Source organism: Ylistrum balloti, unplaced genomic scaffold, assembly GCF_031769215.1.
Source record: "Ylistrum balloti isolate Yb309-2 unplaced genomic scaffold, AGI_CSIRO_Ybal_v1 Utg370888, whole genome shotgun sequence".
Taxonomy (NCBI): Eukaryota; Metazoa; Mollusca; class Bivalvia; order Pectinida; family Pectinidae; genus Ylistrum; species Ylistrum balloti.
In genome coordinates, this window is record NW_026782505.1 from 40,434 (window position 1) to 56,414 (window position 15,981).

Here is a 15,981-nt window from a genome sequence, read left to right on the forward strand (position 1 = left end):
AATTCACAATTTTGTTTCATCTTAGGCCAAGGAAGGTTTCTGCAAAATTTTGCAGAAATGGGATCAGGGTTTTTTGGAGAAAACGTCGAAAGTGTTAAATTGTCTACGGACACATGTTGCCGGATGAAGGGTATTAGAATAGATCACCACGAGACATTTGTCTCCGGTGACCTAAAAAAACAACTGTTTAAACGAAACATCCACACATCTTTCTTAATTGCTATGATGAGATTTTCAAGTATATTATGTGCTTAATTTTCAATACATAAGCCAATAACGTTCACATTTAACTGGATGTTATTTTACTATCAGGAAACATCTGGAGTAATGAAGGATGTGTTAATTCATTGAAGGCAAGCAGTGTTAAACTGTTGTGAGAAATAACACCAACACTTGTGGATGATAGCACTTGTTTTATTCATCTCTTCCATCTGGGTGAATCAACTGCCTGACCTCCTGTATATGGGACGAAATTTGATCCTCTATCCTAATCACATCAAATGTCTAAAGGTGAATTTACATCATTACAAAACAAGAAACTTTCCTTGTTGAAATAAAATTTGTAAAATAACACAATTTTGATTATAATGAATACGCCAGTTGTTCCAAGACATGTTTTAGTCCGGTATTACCTTTACATAAGATTGGAAGACTGTAAGAATCAGGACACAGTACATACAACAAAGCCACTCTCCTTCCTCTTTAATCTGTGTCTACAAACCCGTAAACTCGTCACGATTTCTTAAAGTGACAACAGGTTTATCTCCAGTTGTAAGAAATTGAATAAGTTGGATTGACCCACCTTTGATGAAATAGATGTATATAAAAAATAAATATGGTCCATCATTTAACAAACTTTGGACAATGCAGTGAAACATGGTTTCAAACAATACTAAGTTCTGGTAGAATTCGTTATCCATGGAGCATACTGCAAGATTTGTTGATATAAACAAAAAATTCAGTGCAGTTGGCTTTACTCTCAAGTGATTGCGTTCACTTGTGAACAGAAAAAATATACGAAATTAACGATAATGCAGGCTTTCTGAACCTTTTAGAACCTTTTAACAAGAAATATAAAACTTCTTTTTATCAATAAGAAGCTGGAGACAATATCCTTGCTATACGAAATATTAACTTGCCCTACACCAATGAGATATGCACCAAATACCAATTATTATAAAGCACAAACATCAAGTGCGTGTTTTATATTGAAGTAAAGACAACATCTTCCCTTTATTGAACTCTTATAGTAAAATTATCTATAAGCCAAACAGACATGTTTCACATCTGTATATAAATATTGGAAAGACCACTGATTAGTGCAAAAGGTAATGGATTAATATTTTTCGAAGAGAAATATCATTAACAAATGAACTGAAAAAGATTTTTTTTCTTAAGTATCTCCAAATATTTTTTCAGCATGATGAACCACAAATTTAAAGTCAAGCTGTATTTTCCTAAACCTCCTGTGCAGAGAAGCAAGGCTTACAGGAGACTGTACAGTGAATCGCAGTACAAGAACCTGAGATCAGCTGCCTTACAGCACATTGCAGCCTGGTTTATCCCTAAAGGAAAGGACTTCCAGATCTCAAATTCGAAGTCCCTCTCCTCGTCATACTGTCCATGGTGTCAAATGTATCTAACTTAACCAAGATCAGCCCTCAAAAGTTCCAACTTGATACACAAACACTCACACCCACTTAATCATCTCCTGGAGCAGTGTTCTCGGCCATGGATTTTCCGGCCTTCTTTTTCTTCTTCTTGGCTGCCTTCCGTGATGCTGACTGGGCGAGAAGTGTCTGTAACAAAAATAACTTAATTCTAAACACAGACCCATACTGTAATGACTAAATTAATCAATATTGTTTACTTTTAAACACAAACCCATACCCAATAAATATTACACAATTTTGAAAAAGATCTTGTACAAAAGGATTCCTGACGTGATATATATATTAAAATGAAGTATTATGACTAGGTGATCAAGGTGAATCAAAAACTCTGAAAATAAATTCACAGTTACAAAGTTTAATAGGCCACTCTGATTTTACCTTGAAAGAAATAAGGTCAATACAATGCCTGCCTATTTCTCATATCATTTAAAAGAAATTAAATATAATGCAGGCTTTTCAGTACAGATTTGTTTCATTATACCAACATCTGTGATTGGCATCCCTTCAAAGCTACCACATACTAAATGAAAACCTTTCAAAACGCTAATCCTGTAAACCTCCATGAGCTTGGCAAAATTCAAATTTTATGGATGTGTTTTCAGTTCCAAAACATGATTTCCAACAACTTAATAAGACTCACTCGAGATGTTACCAACCAACAAACTTGTAGTGTTGTTACTATTGCACAATTTAACTCTAGAACTAGAACACTTTATAAGGTTGTTCATTATAAAACAGATTAATCTAGTTACTAAAGGAAAACGGCAGCATCGGCTAATTGGTATGTTATCCTTGCTGGATATAAAAATATTCTCCATAAGGAAAATTACTGAAAACTCGGGAAACTTTCCCCAAAACAGAACGGTCTACCAAGAAATATCAATGTACCTCAACATTGTCACATTCATGTAATCTTCATGTATGACATATAGTTTTACCCTCTCTTTTGAATTGTGACTAAACGGGCGGTCTGAAATGCTCCCATTTCTCAAAACAAGAGGCCCATGGGCCTTAACGGTCATCTGACAAAAAGCAAGCCAAACCTAGAAAGTGGGTTGAGGTCATTCATTTGAACAAACTTGGTAGCCTCTCCTCCAAGCATCTTACAGGCCCAATATCAGCACTCATGGACTTTTGCTTGTTGAGAAGAAGTCGTTTGTATATTTTAACATATTTGACCCCTGTGACCTTGAAAGTGGGTTGAGGTCATTCATTTGAATAAACTTGGTAGCCTTTCCTCCCAGCATGCTACAGACCCAATATCGGCACTCATAGACTTTTGCTTATTGAGATGAAGTCCTTTGTATATTTTAACATATTTGACCCCTGTGACCTTGAAAGTGGGCCAAGGTCATTCATTTGAACAAACTTTGTAGGGCTCCATGCCAGCATGCTATGGGCCAAGTATTAGCCCCCTAGGCCTTCTAGTATTTGAGAAGAAGTTATTTAAAGATTTTGACATATTTGACCCCTGTGACCTTGAAAGTTGTTCAAGGTCATTCATTTAAACAAACTTGATAGCCCTTCATCCCAGCATGCCACAGGCACAATATCAGCAATCTGAGCCTTTTGGTTATTGAGAAGAAGTTGTTTAAAGATTTTAACATATTTGACCCCTGTGACCTTTAAAGTGGGTCAAGGTCATTCATTTGAACAAACTTGGTAGTCCTTCATCCCAGCATGTCACAGGTCCAATATCTACACTCTGAGCCTTTTGGTTAATGAGAAGAAGTTGTTTAAAGATTTTAACATATTTGACCCCTGTGACCTTTAAAGTGGGTCAAGGTCATTCATTTGAACAAACTTGGTAGAGCTCCATGCCAGTATCCTCTGTGCCAAGTATTAGCCCCCTAGACCTTCTAGTATTTGAGAAGAAGTCGTTTGAATGAAAAGTTTACGGACGGCGCACGGCGGACGGCGCACGACGACGGACGAAGCATGATGACTATAGGTCATCGGACCCTTCGGGTCAGATGACCTAATAACACCAAAACTCTGATTTTTCTACAACGGGTAGTATTCCCCAAATTCTAATTCATCCATGTAAAAATCTTCTTTCCTATTCATTGAAAATGAAATTTGAAAACCCCTCACTTTAGCATTACACTTAAATCTCATTTCAGAGCTTGACTTTTTGTTGCCTAGTCACAAATAAAGATAGCTAGCAGCTGTGGTCACAAATGTACGATAATTGCAACAATTAATTGGTTAATGTATATATGTAAGGACTGATTGTCCATTATTTTGCTTGCATGGACTGATGAAGTGAATCTCATGCAAATGAAGTGAACTGGTTAACAAATTGACCATCAATCCTTAAGTAAGTGGAGGTTGGAGTTACCTTGAGTTCTTCGTCCTCCACTGTCTTGTCTGTTAGGTACAAGTCGCTATCAAACGGCATCCCCGTCAATTTAAGTGGACCATTGGGCATCAGCACCATTGTGTATTTGAACTGGGCCACAAATTCACCTAGGACATAAACATTCAACAAATTAAGTACATAACCTCAGTTGACACCTTTCAGAAGTAGAATTGAAGTGGAGGCCAACTTGAAGTGTGTAGTTATGTAATGGGAAAAAAAACCGTTTCAAGTCCTTCAATTAACTTATATATCTCCTGTTTTCTTAATCTCATCACAATCACTGGAATAAAATTGCCTGTGAACACTGTACATCAAACATGCAGAGTGAAAACATTGTCTGATAGCCAGTTCTGTACAAAATCTAATAAGATGCCCATAGGGCCTGCATTGCCTTCTGCCTAATTAAACTATTCAGTCAATTAACGAACCCTCCCGTCCCAGGGGGTTGTGATCTATTGTTTATACAAAATTGATTTCCCTTCATCCAAAAATGGTGAGCTATCATTTGTATGGTAAAATAGCTGATCTGTGGTTATACACACACCAAGAAAGATAACACCTTACAGATCGTTGCAGATAATTAGAATATGGTTCTTTATCAGACATGGTTAAATCATTCCCATGGCAATGTGCACTACATGATATCTGCCAAAAATGTCTTGCTGTGTAACCCTCCAACGTTGTTGGGGGACAGTGGTTACTTCACCATGTATAATCTTCATTCACACTTTGAATATTATCAATGACTTTGAAATTTGTGGACTTTTGACAGTTTGTTAAAAATTCAACAACTTTTCATGTGTGTGTGAACTATGTAGGAAATATATATCAAGACAATCCTACTGATCTTAATCCACTTACCATCTCTTTCATATAGAACAGCAAATGGCTGCATTAATTCATGTTTGACACATTCCACAACTCCCATCTTGGCTTTCTTCTCATCCTCTGATAATCTGTAAGCATAAGTAGTTATTGCTTATCTAATAAATCTACTTCTTAACAGCCTCGGACAATTCTTTTGAGTTTTGAAAAGAGAGACATAGAGAATACATGGTCAGTGTCTTGAAATATAAGGTGCATTTTGGTGAGGGTGAAGAAAGACAAAACTGGCCAGCCTCTGGCAAACCACTTCTGTCATTCTGTTCCGAGCCCAAGTACTGCTTATTTCTTAGGACCCCGACCTTGTATTCCATTTATCCTGCAACATCTTCATTACAACATGTAAAATCACTTATTTCAACAACTATTTATATTTCAGTAAATTCAGAGGGCTATTCTGTCAAATTACCACACATACTAAATTACATTGGCTTCCTTTACTGCCGAATACAGCAAAACCATATGTGGCAGGTGTATTCCAATAATGGCAAACCCTATTTGGTGGACTTGTATTACAAACACACTGCAAAATTAACTTACTATATGGTGCTGTGACCGATATAAAATTTGATGACTTAATAAACAGATGAAATATCCAAATTGTTATATCAATCACGGTTTAGCTTTTAGATCAGAAATCAATTGATTGATGATAAACGTTTCTATCATGGTTACCTTCATTTCTGAATAATCTTGGAAACACACTTGGATTTTGATACTTACCGTAATGTGAAAGGCATGAGACCAAATTTTTTGTCTACTTCACTTAAAAATTCTGAAAAATAAACAAATAAGCTATATATTACAGTGTGATATTTCAAAACACTTCTCTCCACCTCTTCAAAGTTAGGGGTCAAAATGTACATATTCAACATGGTTCACTATGTGCAGCAGTGAATGGTTTGGGGTTTTTTGGTTTGTTTCATATTTCAGTGCACAACAAAATATTTAGAGATGGCTAGTGCTACTAAGATAGGAAGGCAATGCTAACCTTTTTTCTGGTTTCAGATATATGAAATAACACATTGTATAACTATGAAACAAAATATGGTAGCATTGTATCACAGGTTGAGGAAGCGTCTCAGTTAGGTTTTCTATCAAAATGTGTATTTAAAATGATTGTTTCTGGTAGATCAAAAATATTGAAATTATTCAAGTTCATATTGACCATTCACTAGATGTTACATGTGTATATATTAGTAGACTTTGGGCTGTTGACCAACTTTACTTACGTCGTGAAGCTTTCATCTTCAGTTGATAAACCATATCTTTTTTCTTATATACAGTGGTTCTGGTGTCAAATTCTCTTCCCTGAAACAATGAACCAATATAGCAACATGAATTATTAAAGATAGGTAGTAGATTTTTGGATTAAAATCCAATTAAGAGGAAAGGAATTTTATAAATCTTCATAAAAGATTTAAATGTAGCACATTATCAAATGTCATCAAATTCTAAAATGCTATAACTTAACAGACACAAAGTGTACATGTGTCAGACATTGAGGAAGAATCTGAAGCAACAAAGAGACTTCAGCTCCGAAGACGGCTGACAATTTTATATTCCACCAGCTTTTTATTCATGTGATAGCAACCACAGCTACACACGCCAAGAAATAGTGGGTTCAATGCAAGTGTCGGGTAGATCTTAACATTCTTTATTTCAAATCAGACATACTATAATTATCAGTTCTGTCCAGAGCAACTTAACTTACTAAAACCTGGTTTATCAATCTCTAATGATCTTCAAAATGAGATCACTACCCTAAGAACTGGAGGCTTGAATACCTAACGTTACAAGATCAAAGTGTCTCTTAAAAACTGCAAGCAGTCTAGTGCTAGGAGGTAACTAGACAAGTGAAGAAAAAAGGTTGTTATAATTTATGTGTAACACAGCATCACATGTCTCTTAATTATTTATACAATGTTATAAATTCAAGTTATCAAAATCTACATGTGTCAGACATTGAGGAAGAATCTGAAGCAACAAAGAGACTTCAGCTCCGAAGACGGCTGACAATTTTATATTCCACCAGCTTTTTATTCATGTGATAGCTACCACAGCTACACACGCCAAGAAATAGTGGGTTCAATGCAAGTGTCGTGTAGATTTTAACATTCTTTATTTCAAATCAAACATACTAATTATCGGTTCAGGGTAAGAAGAATCCACTAGTCCGCTCGTCTAGACCAGTCAAAGCTACTTCCAGGCGAGTGATTTCTTTCAGCTACTTGTCAGGCAGGTGAGTAAAATTTGTAGTTCTGACTATTGAATATTCCATAATAAATGACGTTTATCAACTTAAACACTCTTAAAAGTAATTTAAATCCACTGATAGTCGATCAAATACATTGATGTAGTATCCTTGTTTACACCATGTGTCAAGACTCAGGCTGATCCAGACTACGCGAGAACCAATTACGTCACCACAAATGTTGTAAACAAGTTTGTTTTGTGTATGTAGTTACTGTCAAAAAGTCGATGTTCATGCTCATGTTAACTGTAAATTGAATGTGAATAAAACAATAAAAGCAAGTGTTGAATTCAAACATTTGATATAGAAATTGACAATAAAATTTGTGTTCCTTAAATCATGTTTTGTTACCTTTTTTCTTCGGGTGAGTGAATATTGGATTCAGGCAAGTGAATTTCAAGTTTCACTTGCCCGACAGACGAGTAGCTGAAAATGGTTTTTTCTAGCCCTGTTCTGTCCAGAGCAACTTAATTTACTAAAACCTTGTTTATCAATCTCTATTGATATTCAAAATGAGATCACTACCCTAAGAACTGGAGGCTTGAATACCCAACGTTATAAGATCAAAGTGTCTCTTAAAAACTGCAGGCAGTCTGGTGCTTGGAGGTAACTAGACAAGTGTAGAAAAAAGGTTGTTATGATTTATGTGTAACACAGCATCACATGTCTCTTAATTAGTTATACAATGTTATAAATTCAAGTTATCAGAATCTACATGTGTCAGACATTGAGGAAGAATCTGAAGCAACAAAGAGACTTCAGCTCCGAAGACGGCTGACAATTTTATATTCCACCAGCTTTTTATTCATGTGATAGCTACCACAGCTACACACGCCAAGAAATAGTGGGTTCAATGCAAGTGTCGGGTAGATCTTAACATTCTTTATTTCAAATCAGACATACTAATAATCGGTTCTGTCCAGAGAACTTAACTTACTAAAACCTGGTTTATCAATCTCTAATGATCTTCAAAATGAGACAACTACCCTAAGAACTGGAGGCTTAAATACCCAACGTTACAAGATCAAAGTGTCTCTTAAAAACTGCAGGCAGTCTAGTACTTGGAGGCAACTAGACAAGTGAAGAAAAAAAGGTTGTTATAATCTATGTGTATCACAACTTTGCATGTCTTTTAATCAATTATACAATGTTACAAATTCAAGATACCAAATCTACACGTGTCAGAAATTTGACCACTACACTATGAACTGGAGGCTTAAATACCCAACATTACAAGATCAATGTATCTAACAGAACAGCAGCCAATCTGAAGCTTCAAGGTAACTAGACAAGTGTAGAATTAAGACTGTTATGATTTATGTGTAACACAGCATCACATGTCTCTTAATTAGTTATACAATGTTATAAATTCAAGTTATCAGAATCTACATGTGTCAGACATTGAGGAAGAATCTGAAGCAACAAAGAGACTTCAGCTCCGAAGACGGCTGACAATTTTATATTCCACCAGCTTTTTATTCATGTGATAGCTACCACAGCTACACACGCCAAGAAATAGTGGGTTCAATGCAAGTGTCGGGTAGATCTTAACATTCTTTATTTCAAATCAGACATACTATAATTATCAGTTCTGTCCAGAGCAACTTAACTTACTAAAACCGGGTTTATCAATCTCTAATGTTCTTTAAAATGAGACAAATACAGTACAAACTGGAGGCTTAAATACTCGACATTACATGATCAAAGTGTCCCTAAAACAGCAGGCAATCTAATGCTCCAATGCAACAAGACAAGTGTGGAAATAAGATCATTATAATTTGTGGGAAACACCAAGTCAAATGTCTTAATTATACAATGTTATAAATTCAAGAGATCGAAATCTGCAAGTGTCGGACATTGAGGGATAATCTGAAGCAACAAAAAGACTTCAGCCCCAAAGAATTTTATATTCCACCTTGTAACCCACATCAAATATTCCCTGTTACACAAGTTTTAAGGTAGGACACAGGTTTTGAAACTTATTTACTAAATCTGTCTCAAGACATCCTCTCTGATGTTTATGAGGGAAAACTGAGTATTAATTCAATTAACTGACAAATCTTATCAAATGGGTTTCTTACCTTTCCTTCTCCAGAGCTGACGAGGACATCCACAGCAAATACATCATACATTTCAAATTCACACTTTTCATGTTCTTTACTGTGAAAAAAATGAAGTGACAATTAGTTTTTATCAGAATTGGTCAAATAAAGGAATATTACAAAGTGAGAATACTGATATTGAAGATTACAGAGGTAGCATTCAACTTTCTACAACTGTGTACCTTTTCATACATTTCTTTAGGAGTTACTTTTCAACATTTACAACATTAATACTTATTCAACAGTTCAAGTAAGCTAACAGGTGTTTTCAGTGTACATGTAGACAGTGTAGAGGGGCCCCATTCTCATTCAACATTACAAACTTTTTAACTATCTTGTACTTGTATATAACGGTTAGAAGATCTAGCATTTTCTTACAAAAAGACAAAAAAAAATTCTTTGCCTGTCATCTCCTAAACAATACCTGAGACAGGCATACTGAAGAAATATTGACCACACTACCCCACTTAACCTTCTCTTTCCAATCCGATTTCAACACTCTTTATCAAACATACTCTTCATGCAAAAACAGGCAGCACAACTGTTGGGGTTTTCAACAGGGCAATCGCAACATACCAAGGGAGAGAATTTCTTATATAGTGTACTAAATTACTCTGAGATAACTACATGATCACATTTACCCAACCTTTATTTTCACAATGATCGGTAATAAATTCTTCATTCATATAAACCTAGGTGTCACAAATAGTTTCCCGAAACATTTTATATCAATTTTTTTGTCTTTTTTTCCTTTTCTTTTTTGCAAGACCAATTGTCCCCATCACAAATCACATTACTATTCATCTTCATAAGTTCATAAGCGAACTTTTCAAACATATTTCATATAAATTTGGAATATGACCTTGCAACACGGAATTTTTAATTAGTCCAACAGGCAGAGGCATTCATAGCAACAAACAACTAATGAGATGGGTTAATAGGTGGTTTGGGTAATTTCCAATACTTTACACTATTTCCAAAACATTTTTATACTCACCTATATTTGGCCTCATATTTTTTCCTAGTTAGTTTAAATTATAAGTACTAATTATCATTTGTATTCTCCAAACAAGAATATCTTCTTGACATTATTCAGACATTAGAGATATAATAAAACCAAATATGCCAACATCTGGCATTAAAACATGCACATTACAAATTCATGTATTCCTTCGTAAAAAAAAATTGAAAATGTTACAATGTGGACAACCATCTTGTATTCAGAACACGATACATTAGGCCTAAAACATAAAGCATTGTACATTTGCTAAACAATGCAGTAATCAAATTCAAGGATACTACACACAATAGCCTCAGATTACAGGACTTGTGCATGTGTTTGGATCACAAAACTTAACCGACATTGATAATCTTCAATCGAAAGAGATCCCACAAATAACATTGTATATCCAACTGGCAAGGCACATAACATCATTGTAAGTGTCAGAAATAGTAATGTCCAAGATGTTTCTGAAAGTGGATTATAACCATCTTGCAACTGAATATGTAGAACAAAAAGATGTCATTTTATTGACTCGATCGTTAGAACTTTGGTGAAACATCATTCCTGAATTTGTAAAATCATCATCAATTGCCTCTGATCTTACCTTTGTGCCTCTGTTGGATTCTGGATAATGGCTTTCTCTCCATCTATCACATGTTGTTTCAACTGGTGAGACAGCATTCCTGTCCATAATGAACAAATATCTTTAGCAACATATAGTAAATGCACCTATTTTTTTGTAACTGAAAATACCGTCATTAGAAAAAATTATGTTCAGATGATTTTCTTTAGTAGTAAGCAAATGCAGGATTTTTATGTTAAAAGCTACAAGCTTATTTTCAAGTCTTCAGGTATTGCATTTAAACAAAGAAATAATTGTGAATGTTCCAAAATTGATATGGTGCTAAACTTTTATTGTGCAAGTTTATTTATAGTAATTTGTGTTGTAGACAATGGTGTAATTAATTCTTTGGTCTTTAACTTACTTTTAACAATGTCAGGTCAATAAAGGACAGGTTAGTAGCATGATGTAGCCATTTAAAAGATAATTTTCTTTTTAACTATCATTACTATGGTGATGAATTAATTAATTTTTCAGGAAAAATTGAGAAGATACCACAATAACAAAGTCATTTTTAATCTATGTCACTCACCTTCTACAGGTTTGCAGTCATAGGCCATGGCTACTTTTGATATAGATTCTGTTACTTTGTTATTCTAAAACCAAAACAAAACAAAACAATATGAAATCAGTTTCATCTGAAACTTGCCTTTCCCATAGTTTTGCTAAAATGAAAATTACACTAAACATTTTGATGATGAAATACTTTTGAGAGATCTCCCTCTTAATCTTGATTTGTACATGTCTCGGTATAAGAAAAATTGCATATTTAGCATAGTAAGGGAGGTAATTTGAGTACATATTCTGTCCCCTTTTCAAAATCTCCCTAATGGTAAATATTTCATATAACTACTGCATACTTGAAAGATTATCAACATTTTAAGCATTTGAAAATGTGTCAGACATTGAGGAAGAATCTGAAGCAATAAAGAGACTTCAGCTCCGAAGACGGCTGACAATATTATATTCCACCATTCATTCATGCGATAGCTACCAAAGACTACACATGTCAAGATGTGATGGGTCTTACAAAGATGTTCAAGTAAGGATTTGTCTTGAATTCAATTTTGTTATAAGAACTTAAAAGAATTTGTCCTAAGCCTGCATTAATGGAAAATTCAGATCAATCATCGATCCACTGATTTGAAATATCAATTTTTATCAATACAGCAACTTGAAAAATTCTACTTATAATGTAAAATGACCTAGAGATTCTATCCATGTGACTCACATCATTTCCAGGTTTGACTAGTCGGAGACAAGCCTCAGCTGCTTGGTGGGCTGCCATTATCACATCAGCTCGTCGACCGTCCACTTTGTTTTCCTGTAAAACAAGACATCACTTTATTATACACTTAAACCTTCCTTATAATTTCATCTAACAGTGTAACTATTCTTGCTTCAGGAGACACTTCTCAGTCCCTATTTGTCTTATATGCTTTGTTCATATTCCAGTATACCTTTTTTTATATTATATATTAAAGATGTTCTGGGCCTATACCAGGCTTTAATATTTGTAATTTTTGATGTTTAAAGCTCTTCTACTAACACAACAAGAGGCCCTTAAGTCCTGCACTAGTTATTCAGGCCACATTATGGTGGTGCTGCAACAATTTTTTTCCCTCTAATTTTGTTTGAAATATGCATAAGTTTTATTAGCTGTTCTAGGTATTGGTTACATACAGGTGTGGCTCCAACCACCAGTGTGTGGGCAACAACAGCAATGAACCCATCAATGTGTGCACCAAGGTCTCTGTAACATATCAATACTGCATCAAAATTTCATATTCTACTGTCATTTTTCACATTTAATTCAATTCACAATTACAACAGCTTGTACAGCTTCATGTCATTATTTACAATCCTACCAAGTTTCAAAGAGATCGCTTAAAACCTGAATGAGATGCCTAAATGAAAACTCCACACAATAGTAAGCACCTGTTCAGTCATTTTGTAAAAAAAAAAACAAATGTGTTTTATAAGCCTCTTCATTTTCCATATTATAAGGTTGACTGACACATGTCATACTTCAAACCTCAAAAGCCTCATCTTCAAAAAATGTCCAATTCTTAGAGGTTAAAAAAAATAAAATACATTAATTAACAATTTCACAACATTCTCATGTGACGGATTGAAAACTTACATTTTGACGACATCCCCATTCTTCAGTAACAGTTCAGTGTCTGTCTTAAGTGGGGAGAAGTGACAGATACAGTTGTTGACAGATACACAGGTTGGGAAGGCAATACCTGTAAAATAATCACGACTTCAGGAAATTGCTTTCTTTGTAACCAGAAATATGAAAGATAGTAAAATGAATAAAAAAACCAATTTCATAACAATTTTTCTACTCATTTATAGTTGACCTGAAGGGCAGCTTTTTCTTATAAGATAGATTAGACAACATATTTTTTAACTCTGAGGACAATATTTTGTCAGCTGTACATTTAATGACTATATAAATAGATAAAAACTCACAATTTCAGTTCCTTAGGTAATAAATTCTACAACACTGTCCTGATGATGCCTAAGTTTTAGAGTAAAACTGTTAGCCATCACTTAAATCATTGCCTCGATGGGTGATGATTTTTTTGGGGGGCCAGTACATATGAACAGTATCTTTTAATGATTATAATCTTTTCATGACAATTCGAAACAAACCTTTCTTCATTTCTTTGTCTTTCTTGAAAACTTTGTTGGTCTCTTCAAGTAAACGGCTATCTCCAAATTCGCACACAGACAGTGCTGACACCCCATCAACACACTTTGCAACAACTTCTTTAATGATTCCTGAAAAAAAAACAAAAAAACATCTTAAATTGCTTTTTCTCATTTTAAAAAACAGTTGTCTGTGTCTATTGCAGAATAGTTCTGGGCAAGACTGAAAAGATCAAAGAGGAAGTTAATGCCAAAATGTCATACAAGAAAAATAGTTTTGCTTCCTGCTATCAAATAACTTTTTACCCCCCCCCCCCACCCCTTGAACATGGCATGTGATAATAAAAAGGATATACAAAGGCTGTGTTTACATCTCCGTAATATACACACACCAAATAGTATTTTCTATATTTTTAAAAATTCAAGTCTGAATTCACTGTGAATGGCAACATATTTTGTCTCAACATTTTCCTTTATCATATAAATAACTTGTACATAAAATCACCATGCTGAAAGACAGCAAACATCGATTTCTCCTAACCTTTAAAGTAACTCATTTCAGATTTAGATATACTATTGCTTGTGACTCATCTCTTCCATTTAACCCCCCCTCCTCAAAATCTCTGCATGGTTATTCCAAGATCGGTTCACATTAGGATTTTCTCAAGATATGTTTATTTCTCCCCCCAATGAGGCTTTTGTCTATAGTAATAACCCTATGAGGCTGATAACACACCATAAGCAAACCCCGAAACGTAAAATCTATATGTTAACAAACCTCTAGCCGTGACCATATAGCATTATCCATATAAGTGTGTAGGCCTGGAAACTATGATCAACAGGCTCCTTCGTCCGAACATAGGACGGGTAAAGACATTCCAAATAATAATTAAAATTTCGTTTTCTTTTAATCAGTAATAACAACTTTAAATCACAAAGTAAATTTGTATTTTATAAACTCCGACCAAACAAGGACACACCGCACCCCCCCCCTCTCCCTTCACGAATCCGATACATTGAACTTGCCATATTGAGATATGCGAAATTAACATTTGATTCACAAATTATACATCATACATACAACAGAAAAAAATGAATGTCAATACCATTCAATTATATTAGTACTCTACTGGGCGTCTAATATTATACCAAAAGGCATTGTCTGTAACAACTGGTTGTGCAATATTCTAAAAGCACATGGTCATGGCATGGCGTATCACTCCGAGATAGCAAACACTAAATTCGGTTGTAATTAAGAGTATTAAGTTCTCATTTTAATTTGAAAATAATAAAACATTGTTTCTACACAAGTGCTCACCATTCACCATGTCACCAGCCATTTTGTATTTGGTGACAACGATGTCGGATGCCGGAGTCGGCTCTTCTTGTTCGTCTTTGTCAGCCATCTTGGAATTCACGTGTTTGAGTCCTCATCGCAGTGCGTGGCGGGAAAGATTATATCTAAGGTAGATAACCCGTGCCGTCGGCGAAAGCAAGGCGGAAATGTTTATTGTTTCGAGATTTAGGTCTCTAACAATAAGAAATCAAATTCCTTTCAACAGTAATTGTCATAATAATATATTTACTCATTGAAAAAAAAAGATAATCATGTTCAAGATGTTGAAGTGTGTTTTTGTTCTACCTATGACTAAGCATTAGTCCTGAGGGGATATCTACGACAAAAACCACGGACATATCTTGGGCCGCGGAGTTGCACAGTTCTACTTAGGGATAAAACAATCAAATTAATATAGCTGTTCAAATTGAATTTAAACACCGAGTTTTAAATAGACTGGACAAATAACTGTACGTTTTTGTAACTCTGTAGCAAAGAAGTGCGAATTAACTAGCCTTGCTGTTTTTAATCTATAAGTACACATCTAATTTTTCAAAATAAAAAAGTTTAATTATTTTAAAATTGATTGTGCTAACTTTTGTGAAAAATAATTGCTATCAACTTTTGATATTTGTAACACAAAATGCAAATTTAAGCTATTTACAACTAAAATACCACTCTATGTTGTATATCACTTTCTGTCTGAAATATGGCGAAACTCATCTTTAAATTGATGACATTTAAAAGTTGTGTAATTTTGCGATTGACCTGTGTAATTTTTGCGATACATAACTTCTATCTATTAGTATTATTTTTGTTAAGAAAATGAACTTCTCTTCACACTGGCGCGGTAGTAAACAGACCGAAAAGCTATCACCAGAGACGTTATCACATTGTTTAGTGTTTTTTTTTTTTCTTTTCTATCCCTTTGTATTTTAAGTCCCTGGCATATATAACAAGTATTTAGGTATCGGTTGGTTTGAACATACAAGTCACTGTAAGGTCTGTACGATGATTTGAAAACAAACATATGCAATTTACTTAAAACAAATTCCGACGAAATAAAATATTGCAAATATTCCAGTACAA

General features: G+C 34.6%; 1 protein-coding gene and 5 non-coding genes across 7 annotated transcripts; all 6 read right to left on the reverse strand.

Moving 5' to 3' along the window:
• Positions 1 to 393: 393 nt before the first annotated feature.
• Positions 394 to 14,962, reverse strand: LOC132559291 (proliferation-associated protein 2G4-like). Of its 2 annotated transcripts, XM_060223905.1 has the most exons (14): positions 14,875 to 14,956; positions 13,560 to 13,688; positions 13,042 to 13,147; positions 12,582 to 12,651; positions 12,130 to 12,222; positions 11,431 to 11,494; positions 10,881 to 10,959; positions 10,271 to 10,294; positions 9,253 to 9,331; positions 6,150 to 6,228; positions 5,641 to 5,692; positions 4,897 to 4,991; positions 4,015 to 4,142; positions 394 to 1,799 (listed from the first exon to the last, which is right to left on the reverse strand). In XM_060223905.1, the coding sequence occupies exons 1-14, from the start codon at positions 14,894 to 14,896 to the stop codon at positions 1,701 to 1,703; spliced, it is 1,119 nt and encodes a 372-aa protein (XP_060079888.1). In that variant the 5' UTR covers positions 14,897 to 14,956; the 3' UTR covers positions 394 to 1,700. The 2 variants fall into 2 exon arrangements, with proteins under 2 accessions (XP_060079888.1, XP_060079887.1); XM_060223904.1 differs by lacking the exon at positions 10,271 to 10,294 and having other exon boundaries at positions 14,875 to 14,962.
• LOC132559303 (small nucleolar RNA SNORA57) lies at positions 6,405 to 6,539 on the reverse strand. Its single transcript, XR_009554614.1, has one exon. It is a non-coding gene; the product is annotated as a small nucleolar RNA SNORA57 (small nucleolar RNA).
• Positions 6,869 to 7,003, reverse strand: LOC132559304 (small nucleolar RNA SNORA57). Its single transcript, XR_009554615.1, has one exon. It is a non-coding gene; the product is annotated as a small nucleolar RNA SNORA57 (small nucleolar RNA).
• LOC132559305 (small nucleolar RNA SNORA57) lies at positions 7,885 to 8,019 on the reverse strand. The gene has a single exon (XR_009554616.1). It is a non-coding gene; the product is annotated as a small nucleolar RNA SNORA57 (small nucleolar RNA).
• Positions 8,559 to 8,693, reverse strand: LOC132559307 (small nucleolar RNA SNORA57). The gene has a single exon (XR_009554617.1). It is a non-coding gene; the product is annotated as a small nucleolar RNA SNORA57 (small nucleolar RNA).
• LOC132559302 (small nucleolar RNA SNORA57) lies at positions 11,790 to 11,921 on the reverse strand. The gene has a single exon (XR_009554613.1). It is a non-coding gene; the product is annotated as a small nucleolar RNA SNORA57 (small nucleolar RNA).
• Positions 14,963 to 15,981: the final 1,019 nt, after the last annotated feature.